We start from the raw sequence: 17,140 nt of genomic DNA, 5'->3' as shown, positions 1-17,140 counted from the left end.
ACATGGCCGGCTCCAGGCATAAGTGACATAAGTGGTCTCTTAGGGCCCCCAAAAGTCTAGAGCCGGCCCTGCACATGGACCACAGCACCCTGCATTCACATAGGACTGTGTTGCTACCCTAACAACCCTAACATTCTCTGTGTTGAAAGAAACCCTACATTAACCTACTGTGTTGTGCTGTTCCTTCAGGCTCGCAGTAAGCTGTCTCAGATCCAGGACAGCCAGCAGGAGATGAATAAGAGCATTGAGCAGTACAACAGCACCTTGAACGGGACCCACAGAGGCAGCATGACCAACCTGGCTGACATGAGCGAGGGATTCCCCGACCGCGAGAATGGAGGCTTCGGAGCCATGGTGAGGAGACCACACTGTTTATAGGGACAGGAGTTTAAATTCAGGGCCATATATCTACGGCCAGAGTTCTTTTCCTGGCCAGGTCATGTGGCTCTATTTGTAAACCTAAAGAAGTAGCACATAAGTGCATTGCAAACCTGTAGAAGTAATATATAGGAGAGGTAAATTGAGGTTGAATGCTTGGTGTCTAGTGGAGAACTGGTTAAACCTACAAAAGGCAGAGTATCCAACAATGGATATTGTTCTACTCTACTGAACATAGCTGGTACATTTGGACTTGAACAATGGATTGCAGCCCTAGTGTAATGTTGTAGTTCCTTTCAGATCATGGTAATATGATGATTCATTGAAACCTGCTGGCCTGGGTGTGAAATTAATCTGCGTGTCACCACTTCGAACAGCTGCAGAGAGCTTATCAGATAAAGAGAGACGATTAGGGGACTGTGCAAAACCTTCACCTGCAAAGAAAGGAGGTATCACTTCCTTCATTTAGCATCAGAAATGTTCCATTCAAACGAGCGACTCCAGAATCTTAAGTGGATTAATCCCATAGTTTGGTTATATCTTATTTGCTTTCCACATAATGTAATTATCTTGGCTTAAATACTCTCGCACGCTGTTATTTTACCTGGCAGCCCTCTATTATTCCATCTTAAGCTTTATTACCTGTGCATTTTGAAAGGGCTCGAACACTTAGTGCTTATTCTTGGTCCTAATTCTGGGAAGTGTGGCTGAGTAAATACAGGGATCATGGTCAGACTTCAAATCAAATCAAATCAAATTTTATTGGCCACATGCGCCGAATACAACAGGTGCAGACATTACAGTGAAATGCTTACTTACAGCCCTTAACCAACAGTGCATTTATTTTTAACAAAAAAGTAAAAATAAAAAAGTGTTGAGAAAAAAAAGAGCAGAAGTAAAATAAAATAACAGTAGGGAGGCTATATATACAGGGGGGTACCGGTGCAGAGTCAATGTGCGGGGGCACCGGCTAGTTGAGGTAGTTGAAGTAATATGTACATGTGGGTAGAGTTAAAGTGACTATGCATAAATAATTAACAGAGTAGCAGCAGCGTAAACGGATGGGGTGGGGGGGCAGTGCAAATAGTCCGGGTAGCCATGATTAGCTGTTCAGGAGTCTTATGGCTTGGGGGTAGAAGCTGTTGAGAAGTATTTTGGACCTAGACTTGGCACTCCGGTACCGCTTGCCGTGCGGTAGCAGAGAGAACAGTCTATGACTAGGGTGGCTGGAGTCTTTGACAATTTTGAGGGCCTTCCTCTGACACCGCCTGGTATAGGCACAGACTTCTTATTGAAATAAGGAGAAATCCTGCTAATGAAACATAACAAGTAAGCGTTTTCATAGCTAGGGCTCGTCTGGCACGTGAAGGCAGGTTTTCTAGAGAAACCCGACACCCTAAAGAATGTGGGCCTAACAGAAATGTTTTCCTACCAACTCGGGGGCTATTTTATTGGGACCAGCTGAGTGCAGTGGAGCGCAGCAGACACCGAATGGACAAATTGCAGGAGAATGAAAATTGCCTGTGCGTTATTAAAGTGAAACTCAAGCTCGGGGGGCTCTCTGGTCTGGTCTCATCTGGAACCAGGCAGTCATAGTGGGGCTTTTCTTCAGGCACACATTCCTCTCTCCGAGGTCTCTGTTAGTGTTGTTGAACTCAAATTCCTCCACTTGAACCTGAGTGGGCCGTTATTGAAATGTGAAGTATTTGATTTGATGGCTGTCGTGTGGCAGCTCGGCGAGACTTAGCGGTCGACTGAATAAACAATGGAGTCGAAGTGCGTTGGTTTTCTCCTTAATGCCTGTCTGAGGGGAAAATGGTTGGAGATGGTGGCAGCGTTTTAAGTGTAAATAAACCGAAGCTCTCCAGAGCCAGACAGACATCACAAATCCCTGTTTTTCTCCCCTTCTCAGGAGGACCCGTTCAAGGTGAAGACATCTGGGTTCAATAGCGTCCCTCAGGAGATGCACACAGACCCCTTCCACTCCGAAGACCCCTTCAAGACAGACCCCTTCAAGACAGACCCCTTCAAGACAGACCCCTTCAAAAGTGCTGATTCTCTCTTTCCTCTCAATCTCCTCTCCCTCTCTCGCTCTCTTTTCTCTCCATCTCTATCTTTCCTCTCCATCTCTCTCTTTCCTCTCCATCTCTCTCTTTCCTCTCCACCTCTCTCTTTCCTCTCCATCTCTCTCTTTCATCTCCCTCTCTCTCTTTCCTCTCCATCTCTCTCTTTCCTCTCCATCTCCTCTCCCTCTCTCTCTTTCCTCTCCATCTCTCTCTTTCCTCTCCATCTCTCTATTTCCTCTCCATCTCTCTCTTTCCTCTCCATCTCTCTCTTTCCTCTCCATCTCTCTCTTTCCTCTCCCTCTCTCTCTTTCCTCTCCATCTCTCTCTTTCCTCTCCATCTCCTCTCCCTCTCTCTCTTTCCTCTCCCTCTCTCTCTTTCTTCTCCATCTCCTCTCCCTCTCTCTTTCCTCTCCATCTCTCTCTTTCCTCTCCATCTCTCTCTTTCCTCTCCATCTCTCTCTTTCCTTTCCATCTCTCTCTTTCCTCTCCATCTCCTCTCCCTCTCTCTCTTTCCTCTCCATCTCCTCTCCCTCTCTCTTTCCTCCATCTCTCTCTTTCCTCTCCATCTCTCTCTTTCCTCTCCATCTCCTCTCCCTCTCTCTCTTTCCTCTCCATCTTTCCTCTCCCTCTCTCTCTTTCCTCTCCATCTCTCTCTTTCCTCTCTATCTCTCTCTTTCCTCTCCATCTCTCTCTTTCCTCTCCATCTCTCTCTTTCCTCTCCATCTCCTCTCCCTCTCTCTCTTTCCTCTCCATCTCTCTCTTTCCTCTCCCTCTCTCTCTTACCTCTCCATCTCTCTCTTTCCTCTCCATCTCTCTCTTTCCTCTCCCTCTCTCTCTTTCCTCTCCATCTCTCTCTTTCCTCTCCATCTCTCTCTTTCCTCTCCATCTCTCTCTTTCCTCTCCATCTCTCTCTTTCCTCTCCATCTCTCTCTTTCCTTTCCATCTCTCTCTTTCCTCTCCATCTCCTCTCCCTCTCTCTCTTTCCTCTCCATCTCCTCTCCCTCTCTCTTTCCTCCATCTCTCTCTTTCCTCTCCATCTCTCTCTTTCCTCTCCATCTCCTCTCCCTCTCTCTCTTTCCTCTCCATCTTTCCTCTCCCTCTCTCTCTTTCCTCTCCATCTCTCTCTTTCCTCTCTATCTCTCTCTTTCCTCTCTATCTCTCTCTTTCCTCTCCATCTCTCTCTTTCCTCTCCATCTCTCTCTTTCCTCTCCATCTCCTCTCCCTCTCTCTCTTTCCTCTCCATCACTCTCTTCCCTCTCCCTCTCTCTCTTACCTCTCCATCTCTCTCTTTCCTCTCCATCTCTCTCTTTCCTCTCCCTCTCTCTCTTTCCTCTCCATCTCTCTCTTTCCTCTCCATCTCTCTCTTTCCTCTCCATCTCTCTCTTTCCTCTCCATCTCTCTCTTTCCTCTCCATCTCCTCTCCCTCTCTCTCTTTCCTTTCCCTCTCTTCCTCACTCAAATGTTCCCACAGCGCTCCCATCCTCCCTCTCCCTGACATTATTGGTAGTTTCACCAGAAGCAATGTGGACTCCTCTGCAGCTTGTCTAAGACTTTGTTTTTGCAGTTCTGCCTTTGTTTGCCTTAAGTGTGCTCTATATTTTGTTTTTGATCCCTCAGGGTTTAGAATCCCCATTCCAGCATTTTAGCTTTTGTTCTCTGTGGCATAGCCTCTGATTGTCTCCCCCCTCCCACTTGATTCCTCTCCTATAGGTGACCCCTTCCAAAATGACCCTTTTGCAAAGCAGTCATCACTACCAGCCGCTGCAGGTATTTATTTATTCACAACACGAAAGAGCCATACATGAGCTTAATTATACATGGACATCACAGGAGGTTGGTGGCACCGTAATTAGGGAGGATGGGCTCGTGGTAATGACTGGAGCGGAATAGGGGGAATGGTATCAAACACATGGTTTCCATGTTTGATGCCATTCCATTTGCTCCGTTCCAGACATTATTATGAGCCGTCCTCCCGTCAGCAGCCTCCTGTGATGGACATACAATGCCATCCTCTTGTCATGATAAAAACTCTTAAGGATCAGGCCCTTTTTTAAAATTTTCTCCTAAAATGACATACCCAAATCTAACTGCCTGTAGCTCAGGACCTGAAGCAAGGATATGCATATTCTTGATACCATTTGAAAGGAAACACTTTGAAGTTTGTGGAAATGTGAAATTAATGTAGGAGAATATAACACATTAGATCTGGTAAAACATAATCAAACAAAAAAACATGCGTGTTTTTTTATTTATTTATTTTTTATCATCTTTGAAATGCAAGAGAAAGGCCACAATATAATATTGCAGTTTAGGCGCAATTTAGATTTTTGTCACTAGATGGCAGCAGTGTGTGTGGAGAGTTTCAGATTGATCCAGTGAAGCATTGCAATACTGGACTATTTTGTATCAAGTCTGCCCAAATGTGCCGAATTGGTAAATTTATACATTTCCAACTACATAACTATAGAGAACATACAAAAATGATATGGTAATACAAAATGTAAGTTTACACACTCCCAGGAATGTCATACATTTACATTTACATTTACGTCATTTAGCAGACGCTCTTATCCAGAGCGACCCACAAATTAATGCATTCAATTTATGATAGCCAGTGGGACAACCACTTTTTTTCCCTTTTTTATTGGGATTACTTTTATACTATTCCAAGTATTCCTTAAAGAGGTAGGGTTTCAAGTGTCTCCGGAAGGTGGTCAGTGACTCCGCTGCCCTGGCGTCGTGAGGGAGCTTGTTCCACCATTGGGGTGTCAGAGCAGCGAATAGCTTTGACTGGGCTGAGCGGGAACTGTGCTTCCGTAGAGGTAGGGGGCTAGCAGGCCAGAGGTGGATGAACGTAGTGCCCTCGTTTGGGTGTAGGGTCTGATCAGAGCCTGAAGGTAAGGAGGTGCCGTTCCCCTCACAGCTCCGTAGGCAAGCACAATGGTCTTGTAGTAGATGCAAGCCTCAACTGGAAGCCAGTGGAGTGTGCGGAGGAGCGGGGTGACATGAGAGAACTTGGGAAGGTTGAACACCAGACGGGCAGCAGCGTTCTGGATAAGTTGTAGGGGTTTAATGGCACAGGCAGGGAGCCCAGCCAACAGCGAGTTGCAGTAATCCAGACGGGAGATGACAAGTGCCTGGATTAGGACCTGTGCCGCTTTCTGTGTAAGGTAGGGTCGTACTCTGCGAATGTTGTAGAGCATGAACCTGCAGGATCGGGTCACCGCTTTGATGTTAGCGGAGAACGACAGGGTGTTGTCCAGGGTCACGCCATGGTTCTTTGCACATGCATGATGGGTCATTAGCTTATACACTAACTTTCACACATCTAGATGGCCGGCGGGGTGGGTGTGGAGCCAGAGACCGCAGGGGTTCAAACTGTAGAACCCTACATTTGAATATAAAAATGGATTTTATCAAACAAAACTATGCTACATTTTATCTCTGGGACCCTTAGGATGACAAATCAGAGGAAGATTACTGAATTACATTATTTACCTTCAGAGGTGAATGTATCAAACCAGTTGCCGTGATACATTTTTTGTTGTTGTGCACTCTCCTCAAACAATAGCATGGTGTTTTTTCACTGTAATAGCTACTGTAACTTGGACAGTGTAGTTAGATTAACAAGAATTTAAGCTTTCTGCCCATATAAGACATGTCTATGTCCTGGAAAGTTTGCTGTTATTTACAACAGTCATGCTAATCACATTGGCGCACGTTAGCTCAACCGTCCCGTGTACGGGACACCGATCCCGTGGAGGTTAATGACACTATGGAACTGTGAAAAACAGGCCTTCACCGCCACACTTCTCTCTTTGTAATATTGGGGACTTTCTGTTACCTTATCTTCATGATGAGGCAAAAAAAAGCGCTGATGTTTTCATTGCAGCACACACCTCGCTTACTCCTAAGGCAATAAGCCTAACTGTAATTATAAGATACATTCCAAATAAAATATTTGCTGTATATTAAATGTTATCTTAATGGTGATTGCCAAATGTCTGTAGACACTTGTTGTGTTTGTCTTGCGTAATGGAGAATGCCTACGTTCTCAATGTTGACTATAGTAAAGTCAATGAGAGTTGAACACACATCAATTTGAACTGATTAAAACAAAATGCATAAAACTTTCATAAGGGGAAATGGGAAATAACGTTGAACATAGTGCCTCAACTGGGTTAAATGAGTCTTACTGAAGAGGTTAACCAAATTAGACATACATTATCTCCACTACTATATGACTTATGGTCCGGATGCTACAGACTACAGAGTAAACCTAATTCATATGGCGTCTCTATGTGAAGTATACAGCCCAGTCAGACTGGCCTGTGTGAAGGAAAGGTCATGTCTGATCTACAGTCTGCTCTCCTAGATCTTTCTCTCCACCCAGACCCCTTTGGGGGGGACCCCTTCAAAGAGACGGACCCCTTCAAGGCCTCGTCGGAAGACTTCTTCAAGAAGACCACCATCAAGGCAGACCCCTTCAGCACCCCTGACCCCTTCAGTAAAAGTGCCACCCTCCCCACCAAGGTACAGAGAAGCCATCATGGTACCTTCTAACCACATTGAATATATTTGTATTTTCAATTCAGTTTATATGTGGGTGTATAAACTGAGTATACAAAACATTAAGAACACCTGCTCTTTCCATGACATACACTGAGTGTACAAAACATTAAGGACACCTTCCTAATATTGAATTGCACCCCCCCTTTGCCTTCAGAACAGCCTCAAATCGTCGGGGTATGGACTCTACAAGGTGGAGAAAGCGTTCCACAGGGATGCTGGCCCATGTTGACTCCAATGCTTCCCACAGTTGTGTTTAGTTGGCTAGATGTCCTTTGGGTGGTGGACCATTCTTGATACACACGGGAAACGGTTGAGCGTGAAAAACCCAGCAGCGTTGCAGTTCTTGACACAAACTGGTGCGCCTGGCACCTACTAACATACCCCGTTCAAAGGCACTTACATATTTTGTCTTGCCCATTCACCCTGTAAATGGCACACATTCACAATCCATGTCTCAATTGTCTCAAGTCTTAAAAATCCTTCTTTAACCTGTCTCCTCCCCTTCATCTACAATGATTGAAGTGGATTTAACAAAATACAATAAATAAGGGATCATAGCTTCCTAATGTTTGGTATACTCAGTGTATGTATGTAACTGTTTCTTTATGCTTGTTCTTGCAGACTAGTAATTTTACAAGCAGCGCAGACCCTTTCATATCCATTAGCCCAAAACCCAGCAGAGGCCCAGGACCAGGTACATGCTCAAATATCTTTCTCCTATTCTCCTATTTCTTATCACCCCAAGTCGTCTTTAGGCTACCTCTCTCTCCACCTCTTTCTCTGGCATGTATAAGTCTGCTTTCTGTATTCAGAGAGAGAGAGATATACACCAGTGATGTGTAAAGTCAAATTCCTGTACATGCAAATGTATTTGGTGAATAAAGGTGATTCATTTTCCGGTGAGTTACACAATGCTTTTCACACCTTTTTGGCCCAGCCTACTGCTGTCTGTGTAGAAGCATATAGGCCTTTGGGGTAGTGAGCTGTCTTAACCCGCAGTGCAGTTGACAAGAAGCTATGAAAATAGTTCCCATCTTTGACATGCGTTTAAACCCTCCAACCCTTTTTTTCCCTTCAAGTTTTTAAACACAGGGTAGGTCTCAGTCTGTGTTTGGGTGCTGGTGGTTAACAAATATCAGAGTAAAATAGCACAATACCTCAAATAGAATTTGTATGGATAAGATGGGTAACATTTTGACCCTAATGGTTTTAAGAGAGGGAAACAGTTGAGGTTCTTGTTTGATGTGATATTTTCCTAAGGTTCCCATTCTTAGCAGCACATGAACCACTTAAAGCTCTTGAAACAGTCCCTGTGAAAACAAGAGATGCATTGTGGCTTGGGCCCAGAGGATAGCTCATGGCATCTGAAATAGCCCTAGAGAGACCTTGGACAGGGCCATCTGTAACTGTGTAAGTGTGTAGGTCCCATTCTCAATCAACCCTTCTTTTCTCTGGGGTTGTGCAAAGAAAGTCCTCTTTTTATTTTCCCTAGGAAATTGCTGTAGTCCATATAAACACATTACACCATGCAGTACTGCAATAACATCGCCGTGCTAGAGCACAGGGCAGGCTGTGGCAGTTGGATATTTGTAGGGTCAGGTTTTCATGTTAGTTTGCCTATTGAACTTATGAGCCAAGAGAAAAGGTGTCACGTTGGATACTTGATAGTCAAATCTTTTCGCCAGCTCATTTTGTCTCTCTTGACTGAAACTACACAGGGTTTCTACACACTCAGGGGTGAAACAGTGAAACATTGATGCAACAGTGTGCCAACCGTTGAGCAATGACTCTGGAAGCACAACCCATATCAGTCTTGTTTCAAAAAATTTAATAATGAAGGAAGCTTTATGCAACATCTTTTTGAGGGCGGACCCAATACACATTTTTGTTTGTCTGAATTTGCGGGGTTTACGCACTAGCCAAGCTTCTGGGAGAGCGCCATGGTTTTACGCACCAGCCAAGCTTCTGGGAGAGCGCTATTGGTTTTACGCACCAGCCAAGCTTCTGGGAGAGCGCTATTGGTTTTACGCACCAGCCAAGCTTCTGGGAGAGCGCCATGGTTTTACGCACCAGCCAAGCTTCTGGGAGAGCGCCATGGTTTTATGCACCAGCCAAGCTTCTGGGAGAGTGCCATGGTTTTACGCACCAGCCAAGCTTCTGGGAGAGCGCCATGGTTTTACGCACCAGCCAAGCTTCTGGGAGAGCGCCATGGTTTTACGCACCAGCCAAGCTTCTGGGAGAGCGCCATGGTTTTACGCACCAGCCAAGCTTCTGGGAGAGCGCCATGGTTTTACGCACCAGCCAAGCTTCTGGGAGAGCGCCATGGTTTTACGCACTAGCCAAGCTTCTGGGAGAGCGTCATGGTTTTACGCACCAGCCAAGCTTCTGGGAGAGCGTTATTGGTTTTACGCACCAGCCAAGCTTCTGGGAGAGCGCCATGGTTTTACACACCAGCCAAGCTTCTGGGAGAGCGCCATGGTTTTACCACCAGCCAAGCTTCTGGGAGAGCGCCATGGTTTTACGCACCAGCCAAGCTTCTGGGAGAGCGCCATGGTTTTACGCACCAGCCAAGCTTCTGGGAGAGCGCCATGGTTTTACGCACCAGCCAAGCTTCTGGGAGAGCGCCATGGTTTTACGCACCAGCCAAGCTTCTGGGAGAGCGCCATGGTTTTACGCACTAGCCAAGCTTCTGGGAGAGCGCCATGGTTTTACGCACCAGCCAAGCTTCTGGGAGAGCGCCATGGTTTTACGCACTAGCCAAGCTTCTGGGAGAGCGCCATGGTTTTACGCACCAGCCAAGCTTCTGGGAGAGCGCCATGGTTTTACGCACCAGCCAAGCTTCTGGGAGAGCGCCATGGTTTTACGCACTAGCCAAGCTTCTGGGAGAGCGCCATGGTTTTACGCACCAGCCAAGCTTCTGCGAGTGCGCTATTGGTTTTACGCATCAGCCAAGTTTCTGGGAGAGCGCCATGGTTTTACGCACTAGCCAAGCTTCTGGGAGAGCGCCATGGTTTTACGCACCAGCCAAGTTTCTGGGAGAGCGCCATGGTTTTACGCACTAGCCAAGCTTCTGGGCGAGCGCCATGGTTTTACGCACCAGCCAAGCTTCTGGGAGAGCGCTATTGGTTTTACGCACCAGCCAAGCTTCTGGGAGAGCGCCATGGTTTTACGCACCAGCCAAGCTTCTGGGAGAGCGCCATGGTTTTACACACCAGCCAAGCTTCTGGGAGAGCGCCATGGTTTTACGCACCAGCCAAGATTCTGGGAGAGCGCCATGGTTTTATGCACCAGCCAAGCTTCTGGGAGAGCGCCATGGTTTTACGCACCAGCCAAGCTTCTGGGAGAGCGCCATGGTTTTACGCACCAGCCAAGCTTCTGGGAGAGCGCCATGGTTTTACACACCAGCCAAGCTTCTGGGAGAGCGCCATGGTTTTACGCACCAGCCAAGCTTCTGGGAGAGCGCCATGGTTTTACGCCCCCCAGCCAAGCTTCTGGGAGAACGCCATGATTCCCTTTTGATTATGTTTCATAGAGCACCCTTTCGAATACTTTGAATATTTGTGTATTTGTGCTGTGTAACCTAAACCCTGGACTAACTTTTCTTAAACGTCTCATGTTGATATTTGCTCAGATCTCTTTGGCACTCTGGACCCCTTTGGAAGCAGCACTGCTTTTGGAGGCAGTAACAGCTCATTTGGCAGTATCAGTAACAGTGGGTTTGCAGACTTCAGCCAAATGTCAAAGGTCAGAGACCCAATGAAAGGAAGAGGAGGTTTCCCAGAATACCAGCAGGTACATCTACTAAAGACTATGAACTTTTACATTGCATTTATTTATTCAGTAGACTGCACAATTCCTATCCAGAGGTGCACAATGAACCGTTTGGGTAGTTTTTCTAACTTCCTGATTTAACACCACTGCACATCAGTCTTAATATGATTTGGAACTTATGGACAGTTGTGAAGTGACTGCTATTAGCTTCAGCTTTGGCATCTGAAGACTCATATATTCTCCCTCCCTCCCTCCAGTCGGGGTTTGTGGAGGACCCCTTCAGTAGGAAGCAGGACGGCCCAGCTCTGCCGCCCAAGATGGGTGTTCCCCCCAGACCCAAACCTCCCAGTGGTGAGTGAGGCTGAAGGGAAACAGGGAGAAATAGAGGGAGGAAATAAGTGAGAGAATAGAGATGGAGTGGAGGTGTAGGAGAGAGAGAGAGACAAAGGGGCAGATAAAGAATGCTAAACAGAGAGAGGGAAAGGGAGAGAGAAAAATAAACTAGAGAGGAGGGGGAGGTAGCGGGTTAACCAAGGACGGGTAATGCCTACCTTCTAGGTTTCACTATGAATAATACTACTTAACACCTTGTACCTTGATTAACAGTACACTTTGCAATATAGGTCAACTTATAGAATTGTGATGATTTAGTATTTCCCTTTGTCATTTCACTGCAAGTGTTCCCCTCTTTTGTTTAGATCTTCTAGTGACATACACAGAATAAGGTTGTGAGGATGACTGGCATGGCTCATCATCACATATCTTCTGACTGTTAGAACGTAGTTGACTAGAAGGAGTTATAAGGGATCTGCATACCCACTGCGCACACGCTGGTTGATTCAACGTCGTTTCCACGTCATTTCAACAAAATTACGTCGAACCAACGTGGAATAGACGTTGAATTGACGTCTGTGCCCAGTGGGTAGTCTTTAAAGCTTAAACTCTGCTGGTGTCGCCTCCTCTCTTACCTCCACATGAGTAGAGTATGCTAGTCAGTAGTCATAGATCAAACAGCGATGCTCACTGCAGCTCAGAAACAACAAAGACACTTCATGAAAACAGAGAAGAAGAGTTCATCATCTCTGCCAAACCACTGTCGCTTTCATGATTTTCATGATTTCACCACCTACTATTATTAAAACGGTCCCACTTTATGGTAAAACCATGTATTCAATATGCAATGTAATTGCAATATAGCCTAGGTATACATTATTACAAAGTAGTTGCAACTTTGATGCATGTTAGTGGTTTGTGTGCTGAATTACATGCATAACATAAATAACAATTGTAGCTAAACATCTATCTTTAGAATCCTTGCTTGACATTAGTGTTAGATGCCAAGCTGCAGGGAGAACACAGAGCATCAGGTCTCACAGGAGATGATGAGTAAGAACACAGATGATCTGTGGTTGGCCATGGTGACACCAGATCGCCCGATGTTCTCAACCCCACCCTTCCCCACTTCCTCTGTTTCCACTGTGCGTGTGTGTGTGTGGGTGCAGGCATGTGTGTGCACACTCGGGTGAGCAGTGTGGCTTCTCTGGCGACCTCTTACCCGACTCTGGTCACACTCTGTGCCCTGGCCAATAAACATATTTCACACCTGGTTTTATAGAACCATGGAAAATATATGATATGGGTAGAGAAGAATTTGCAACATACAGTAGATAAGTGAAAGGTCACTGACAGAGTGATAGTTTGATGCAGATATCTTAATGTTTCTAGGTGGTTTCTGAAGTCATTACATGGCAATACTTCTGAATTTATTACATAGCGATACTTTAGATTTGTACGAGATACAGTCAGTCGGTCATAAATAGGACATATGATTTATGTCATGAGAATCATGTCAGAACCTTTGTTTGTGGGGTTCTGAGGTGTGCCTTGTGCATGACATTGATAGGTGGCACTGATGATGTGCTGGTATTTTGGAGCAGGGTGGAGCTGACTGTATGTGGGAAAGACTATGTTCCATTTCCTGAAAGAGAGAAACGTATTGCCTGGCTGTTCAGTCGGGCTGTGAACTGCTAACCTTGGCAAGCCGGGTATAAATAATAGTTTGATTGACAATGTGGTCAACACCTTCAGAAGCAACAACAACCAGCACTATGTTCCCACGGCCCACTGACTGTGCCAGCCGAGGGTGGCCTACAGAGAAACAGCTTAGAAACATCACTACCATGTTAACTTGAGCCTATTTTAGAGTAGTTTCAGTTCTTTGTGAAATGATTGATATATTTATATGTGGATATAAAGATATGAGGATACAATACGTTGGCATAAATAAGGCCAGGAGTTTTTCCTGACATTACCAGGAATAACTCTGGTCTCTACACTCTTAGAAAAAAAAGGTGAACCTAAAAAAGTTATTACGCTTTTCCCGTAGGAGAACCCTTTGAAGAACCCTTTTGGTTCCAGGGAGAGCCCTTTTGGGTTCCATGTAAAACCCTTTCCACATAGGGTTCTACATGGAACCCAAAAGGGTTCTACCTGGAACCAAAAAGGGTTCTCCTATGGGGACAGCCAAATAACCCTTTTGGAACCTTTTTTTCTAAGTGTAGTCAGAAAACACTGCTGTCCCTAGGGCCTTGGCATGGCATCACCCACCGAGGAGCGATCTGATGAACTTGTGAACTGAATCCTCAGTTGGTTATGTGGGCAGAAACTCTACGCATCTGCTCGCCATAAAACCCAGCATAAAATAGGAAATTGCGGGTCTCCCGAGTGGCGCTGCGGTCTAAGGCACTGCATCGCAGTGCTTGAGGCGTCACTACAGACCCGGATTCGATCCCCAAACGACCGCGACCAGGAGACCCATGAGACGCCGCACAATTGGCCCAGCGTCGTCCGGGTTAGGGGAGGGTTTGGCTTGCCGGGATGTCCATCGTGCGCTAGTGACTCCTGTGGCGGGCCGGGGGAATGCACGCTGACACGGACGCCAGTTGTACGGTGTTTCTTCTGACACATTGGTGCGGCTGGCTTCCGGGTTAAGCGAGCAGTGTGTCAAGAAGCAGTGCAGCTTGGCAGGGTCGTGTTTCAGATGACACATGGCTCTCGACCTTTGCCTCTCCCGAGTCCGTACGGGAGTTGCAGCGATAGGACAAGACTGTAACTACCAATTGGATATCGCCATTTATTTTGATACTGGGTTTATGCAATATACTGCATGGCCCATCTAATTTAATGTGTTTAATTCATTCCATGCTGGCATATTGTTTCAGTACAATTTTGTGTGTATGCGATGGTGGGGGGGCATTGTTTGTCTGCTCTCTCTATTTTGTTTAAGTTGAGCTGCGTGTGGTTTTGGTGCAGACATTGATAAGGAAAAACGTCACATTTCTGTGGTAAAAGTTATCAAACCATCACCTAATACCTGAAGTTGTCCCCGTAACCACATATTTCATCTTTGAGACATCAGTGTAACATTTATAGTTCACATGGGAGTACACCATATCTGTTGTGGTCTATTTTGTTGGGGAAATGACTGTGTCCTTACTGTCTCAATGTCCTCAGGTAAAAGCACTCCCGTCAACATGCCTGGAGGAGCGGGCGACTTGGCCAAGCCCTGCGACCCCTTCCAGCCGTTCGGCAGTGATGCCATCGACCCCTTTCAGAGTAAAAAGGTGGTCGGAGACCCCTTTAGTGGCAAAGACCCTTTTGCTCCTTCTGCCTCAAGTAAAGCCTCTAAAGACTCTTCCTTGGGTTTTGCAGACTTCAGTTCTGTAAGTTGAGCTCAGTGATACTCTCTCTCTGTCCAGACCAGTCTATATATACCTAGTCACTACCTCGCTGCTTCTAGCTCCCACAACGTTTAACTGAAGGATCTAGAGCAGAGCAGACGACAAGGCTCAGCCTGTCTATCTAGACCTTTCTGCTGCATCTCATCCTGGCCTCCCTTCACTGTGCAGACGTCTCTGTTTGTCAATAACCTAAGACCAGAACCAGGCATCTGCCCACTCAGACCCATGGCATATTAACCACCAAGTAACAGGCTAACTGTTCAGACCTTTGGCATTAGTAATAACTACTGTTCATGATCACTGATAATCTGATAATCACTTTAAGCGTGTGTTCCAACCCACAAGCATTTCGCTACACTAGCAATAACATCTGCTAACCATGTGTATGTGACCAATACATTTGATACCTCATATCTAAGGATGACACTGAACACATTGTTGCCATCTAGCTGTTTCCTGTTGAGTGTAAGCCTGTCTAATGTTCCACATAAGGCTCTCACTTGTCTATACTGTGTTCTGATTTTGGGGGGGATTTTTCTCAACCCATGCGTTGTAGTTGGTTACACACCACCTACAATGCATTTGATGTTGTGCAGTAAAGCACAGAGCTGCATTGCAGAAGTGATCCCCAGTACTCGTGCAGGCAAGGGTGTCAGCCGTTTTTGTGGTTTGATGTGTGCACTGCGATTGGAACATTTAAATAAATACAATTATATTTTGCCTTGTGGTTTGCTGCTGGTTAAAATGCTATAGAGCAGGGGTATTCAACTCTTGCCCTACGAGGTCCAGAGCCTGCTGGTTTTCTGTTCTACCTGATAATTAAATACACCCTGATTAGATGGGAACAATGAAACAAACGCAGTTGAACTGGCTTTGTGGTCCAGAGTTGAATTTGAGGGCTAAAACAAGCACAATTGAAAAGTATTATATCTCTGGCAATCATCTCTGGCAGTCCAATAAGTAGATTCTGGCAGAGTGTGAATTATTATTCAACCAGCCAGTGGGTGCTTTAAAATCAGTGTTGAATAATCCAGCCAGTGTGGTGCTTTAAAATCAGTGTTGAATAATCCAGCCAGTGTGGTGCTTTAAAATCAGTGTTGAATAATCCAGCCAGTGTGGTGCTATGACCTGGGCTGTCTGTCTAAACCAAATAATGGGTGTCTCACACAGTGAGTACGGTTACATGCACACAATAATGTGATTATTGTGGATAGTCAGATTAATATAATACTTTGTTTAAAATGTTTACATGCTTTGCAAGAAGAACCATTTCCCTAATAGTGCTGTTTCCATGAACACATCTGAAATCAGGCTACCTGATGGGATTTAAATAAATGCAGAAAATCGCCACAGTGACCATGTTATTTTTGCAAAGCCTATTTGATTCTGGCCACTACATGACCAAAAGTGTGCTCGTCGAACATCTCATTCCAAAATCATGGGCATTAACATGGAGTTGGTCCCCCCTTTGCTACTATAACAGCCTCCACTCTTCTGGGAAGGCTTTCCACTAGATATTGGAACATCGCTGCGGGGACTTTCTTCCATTCAGCCACAAGAGCATTAGTGAGGTCAGGCACTGATGTTGGGCGATTAGGCCTATCTCGCAGTTGGCCTTCCAATTCATCCCAAAGGTGTTTGATGGGGTTGAGGTCAGGGCTCTGTGCAGGCCAGTCAAGTTCTTCCACACCGATCTCGACAAACCATTTCTGTATGGACCTCGCTTTGTGCACGGGGGCATTGTCATGCTGTATCAGGAAAGGGCCTTACCCAAACTGTTGCCACATAGTTGGAAGCACAGAATCTAAAATGTAATTGTATGCTGTAGCGTTAAGATTACCCTTCACTGGAACTAAGGAGCCTGAACCATGAAAAACAGCCCCAGACCATTATTCCTCCTCCAGCAAACTTTACAGTTGGTGCTATGCATTCAGGCAGGTAGCGTTCTCCTGGCATCTGCCAAACTCAGATTCGTCCTTCGGACTTCGAGATGGTGAAGCGTGATTCATCACGCCAGAGAACATGTTTCCACTGCTCCAGAGTCCAATGGCGGGGAGCTTTACACCACTCCAGCCAACGCTTGGCATTGCACATGATGATTTTAGGCTTGTGTGCGGCTGTTCGGCAATGGAAACCCATTTAATTAAGCTCCTGACTAACAGTTATTGTGCTGACGTTGTTTCCAGAGGAAGTTTGGAACTCGGTAGTGAGTGTTGCAACCGAGGACAGATGATTTTTACGAGCTACGCACTTCAGCACTTGGCGGTCCCATTCTGTGAGCTTGTGTGGCCTACCACTTCACGGCTGAGCCGTTTTTGCTCCTAGAGATTTCCACTTCACAATAACAGCACTTACAGTTGACTGGGGCAGCTCTAGCAGGGCAGCTCTAGCAGGGCAGACATTTTACAAACTGACTTATTGGAAAGGTGGCATCATATGACGGTGCCACGTTGAAAGTCACTGAGCTCTTCAGTAAGGGAAATTATACTGTTTGTCTATGAAGATTGCATGGCTGTGTGCTCGATTTTATACACCTGTCAGCAACGAGTGTGGCTGAAATAGCCAAATCCACTAATTTGAAATGGTGTCCACATACATTTGGCCATATAGTGT

General features: G+C 45.8%; 1 protein-coding gene across 15 annotated transcripts in view; it reads left to right on the top strand.

The window, feature by feature from the left end:
- LOC121576812 (epidermal growth factor receptor substrate 15-like 1) overlaps positions 1–17,140 on the top strand; it is a 43,230-nt gene that overhangs the window by 23,326 nt on the left and 2,764 nt on the right. For 7 of the 15 annotated variants that reach the window (XM_041890305.1, XM_041890302.1, XM_041890301.1 and 4 more), the window contains 8 exons: positions 190–354; positions 2,291–2,426; positions 4,155–4,211; positions 6,820–6,977; positions 7,638–7,710; positions 10,648–10,808; positions 11,045–11,138; positions 14,301–14,509. In XM_041890305.1, coding sequence (XP_041746239.1) covers positions 190–354; positions 2,291–2,426; positions 4,155–4,211; positions 6,820–6,977; positions 7,638–7,710; positions 10,648–10,808; positions 11,045–11,138; positions 14,301–14,509 — 1,053 coding nt within the window. The remainder of the gene's footprint in view (positions 1–189; positions 355–2,290; positions 2,427–4,154; positions 4,212–6,819; positions 6,978–7,637; positions 7,711–10,647; positions 10,809–11,044; positions 11,139–14,300; positions 14,510–17,140) is intronic. The other 8 variants (XM_041890309.1, XM_041890312.1, XM_041890308.2 and 5 more) reach the window with 5 other exon arrangements.

This window comes from Coregonus clupeaformis, chromosome 11 (assembly GCF_020615455.1).
Source record: "Coregonus clupeaformis isolate EN_2021a chromosome 11, ASM2061545v1, whole genome shotgun sequence".
Lineage (NCBI taxonomy): Eukaryota > Metazoa > Chordata > Actinopteri > Salmoniformes > Salmonidae > Coregonus > Coregonus clupeaformis.
This window is presented reverse-complemented; position numbering and strand designations above follow the sequence as displayed.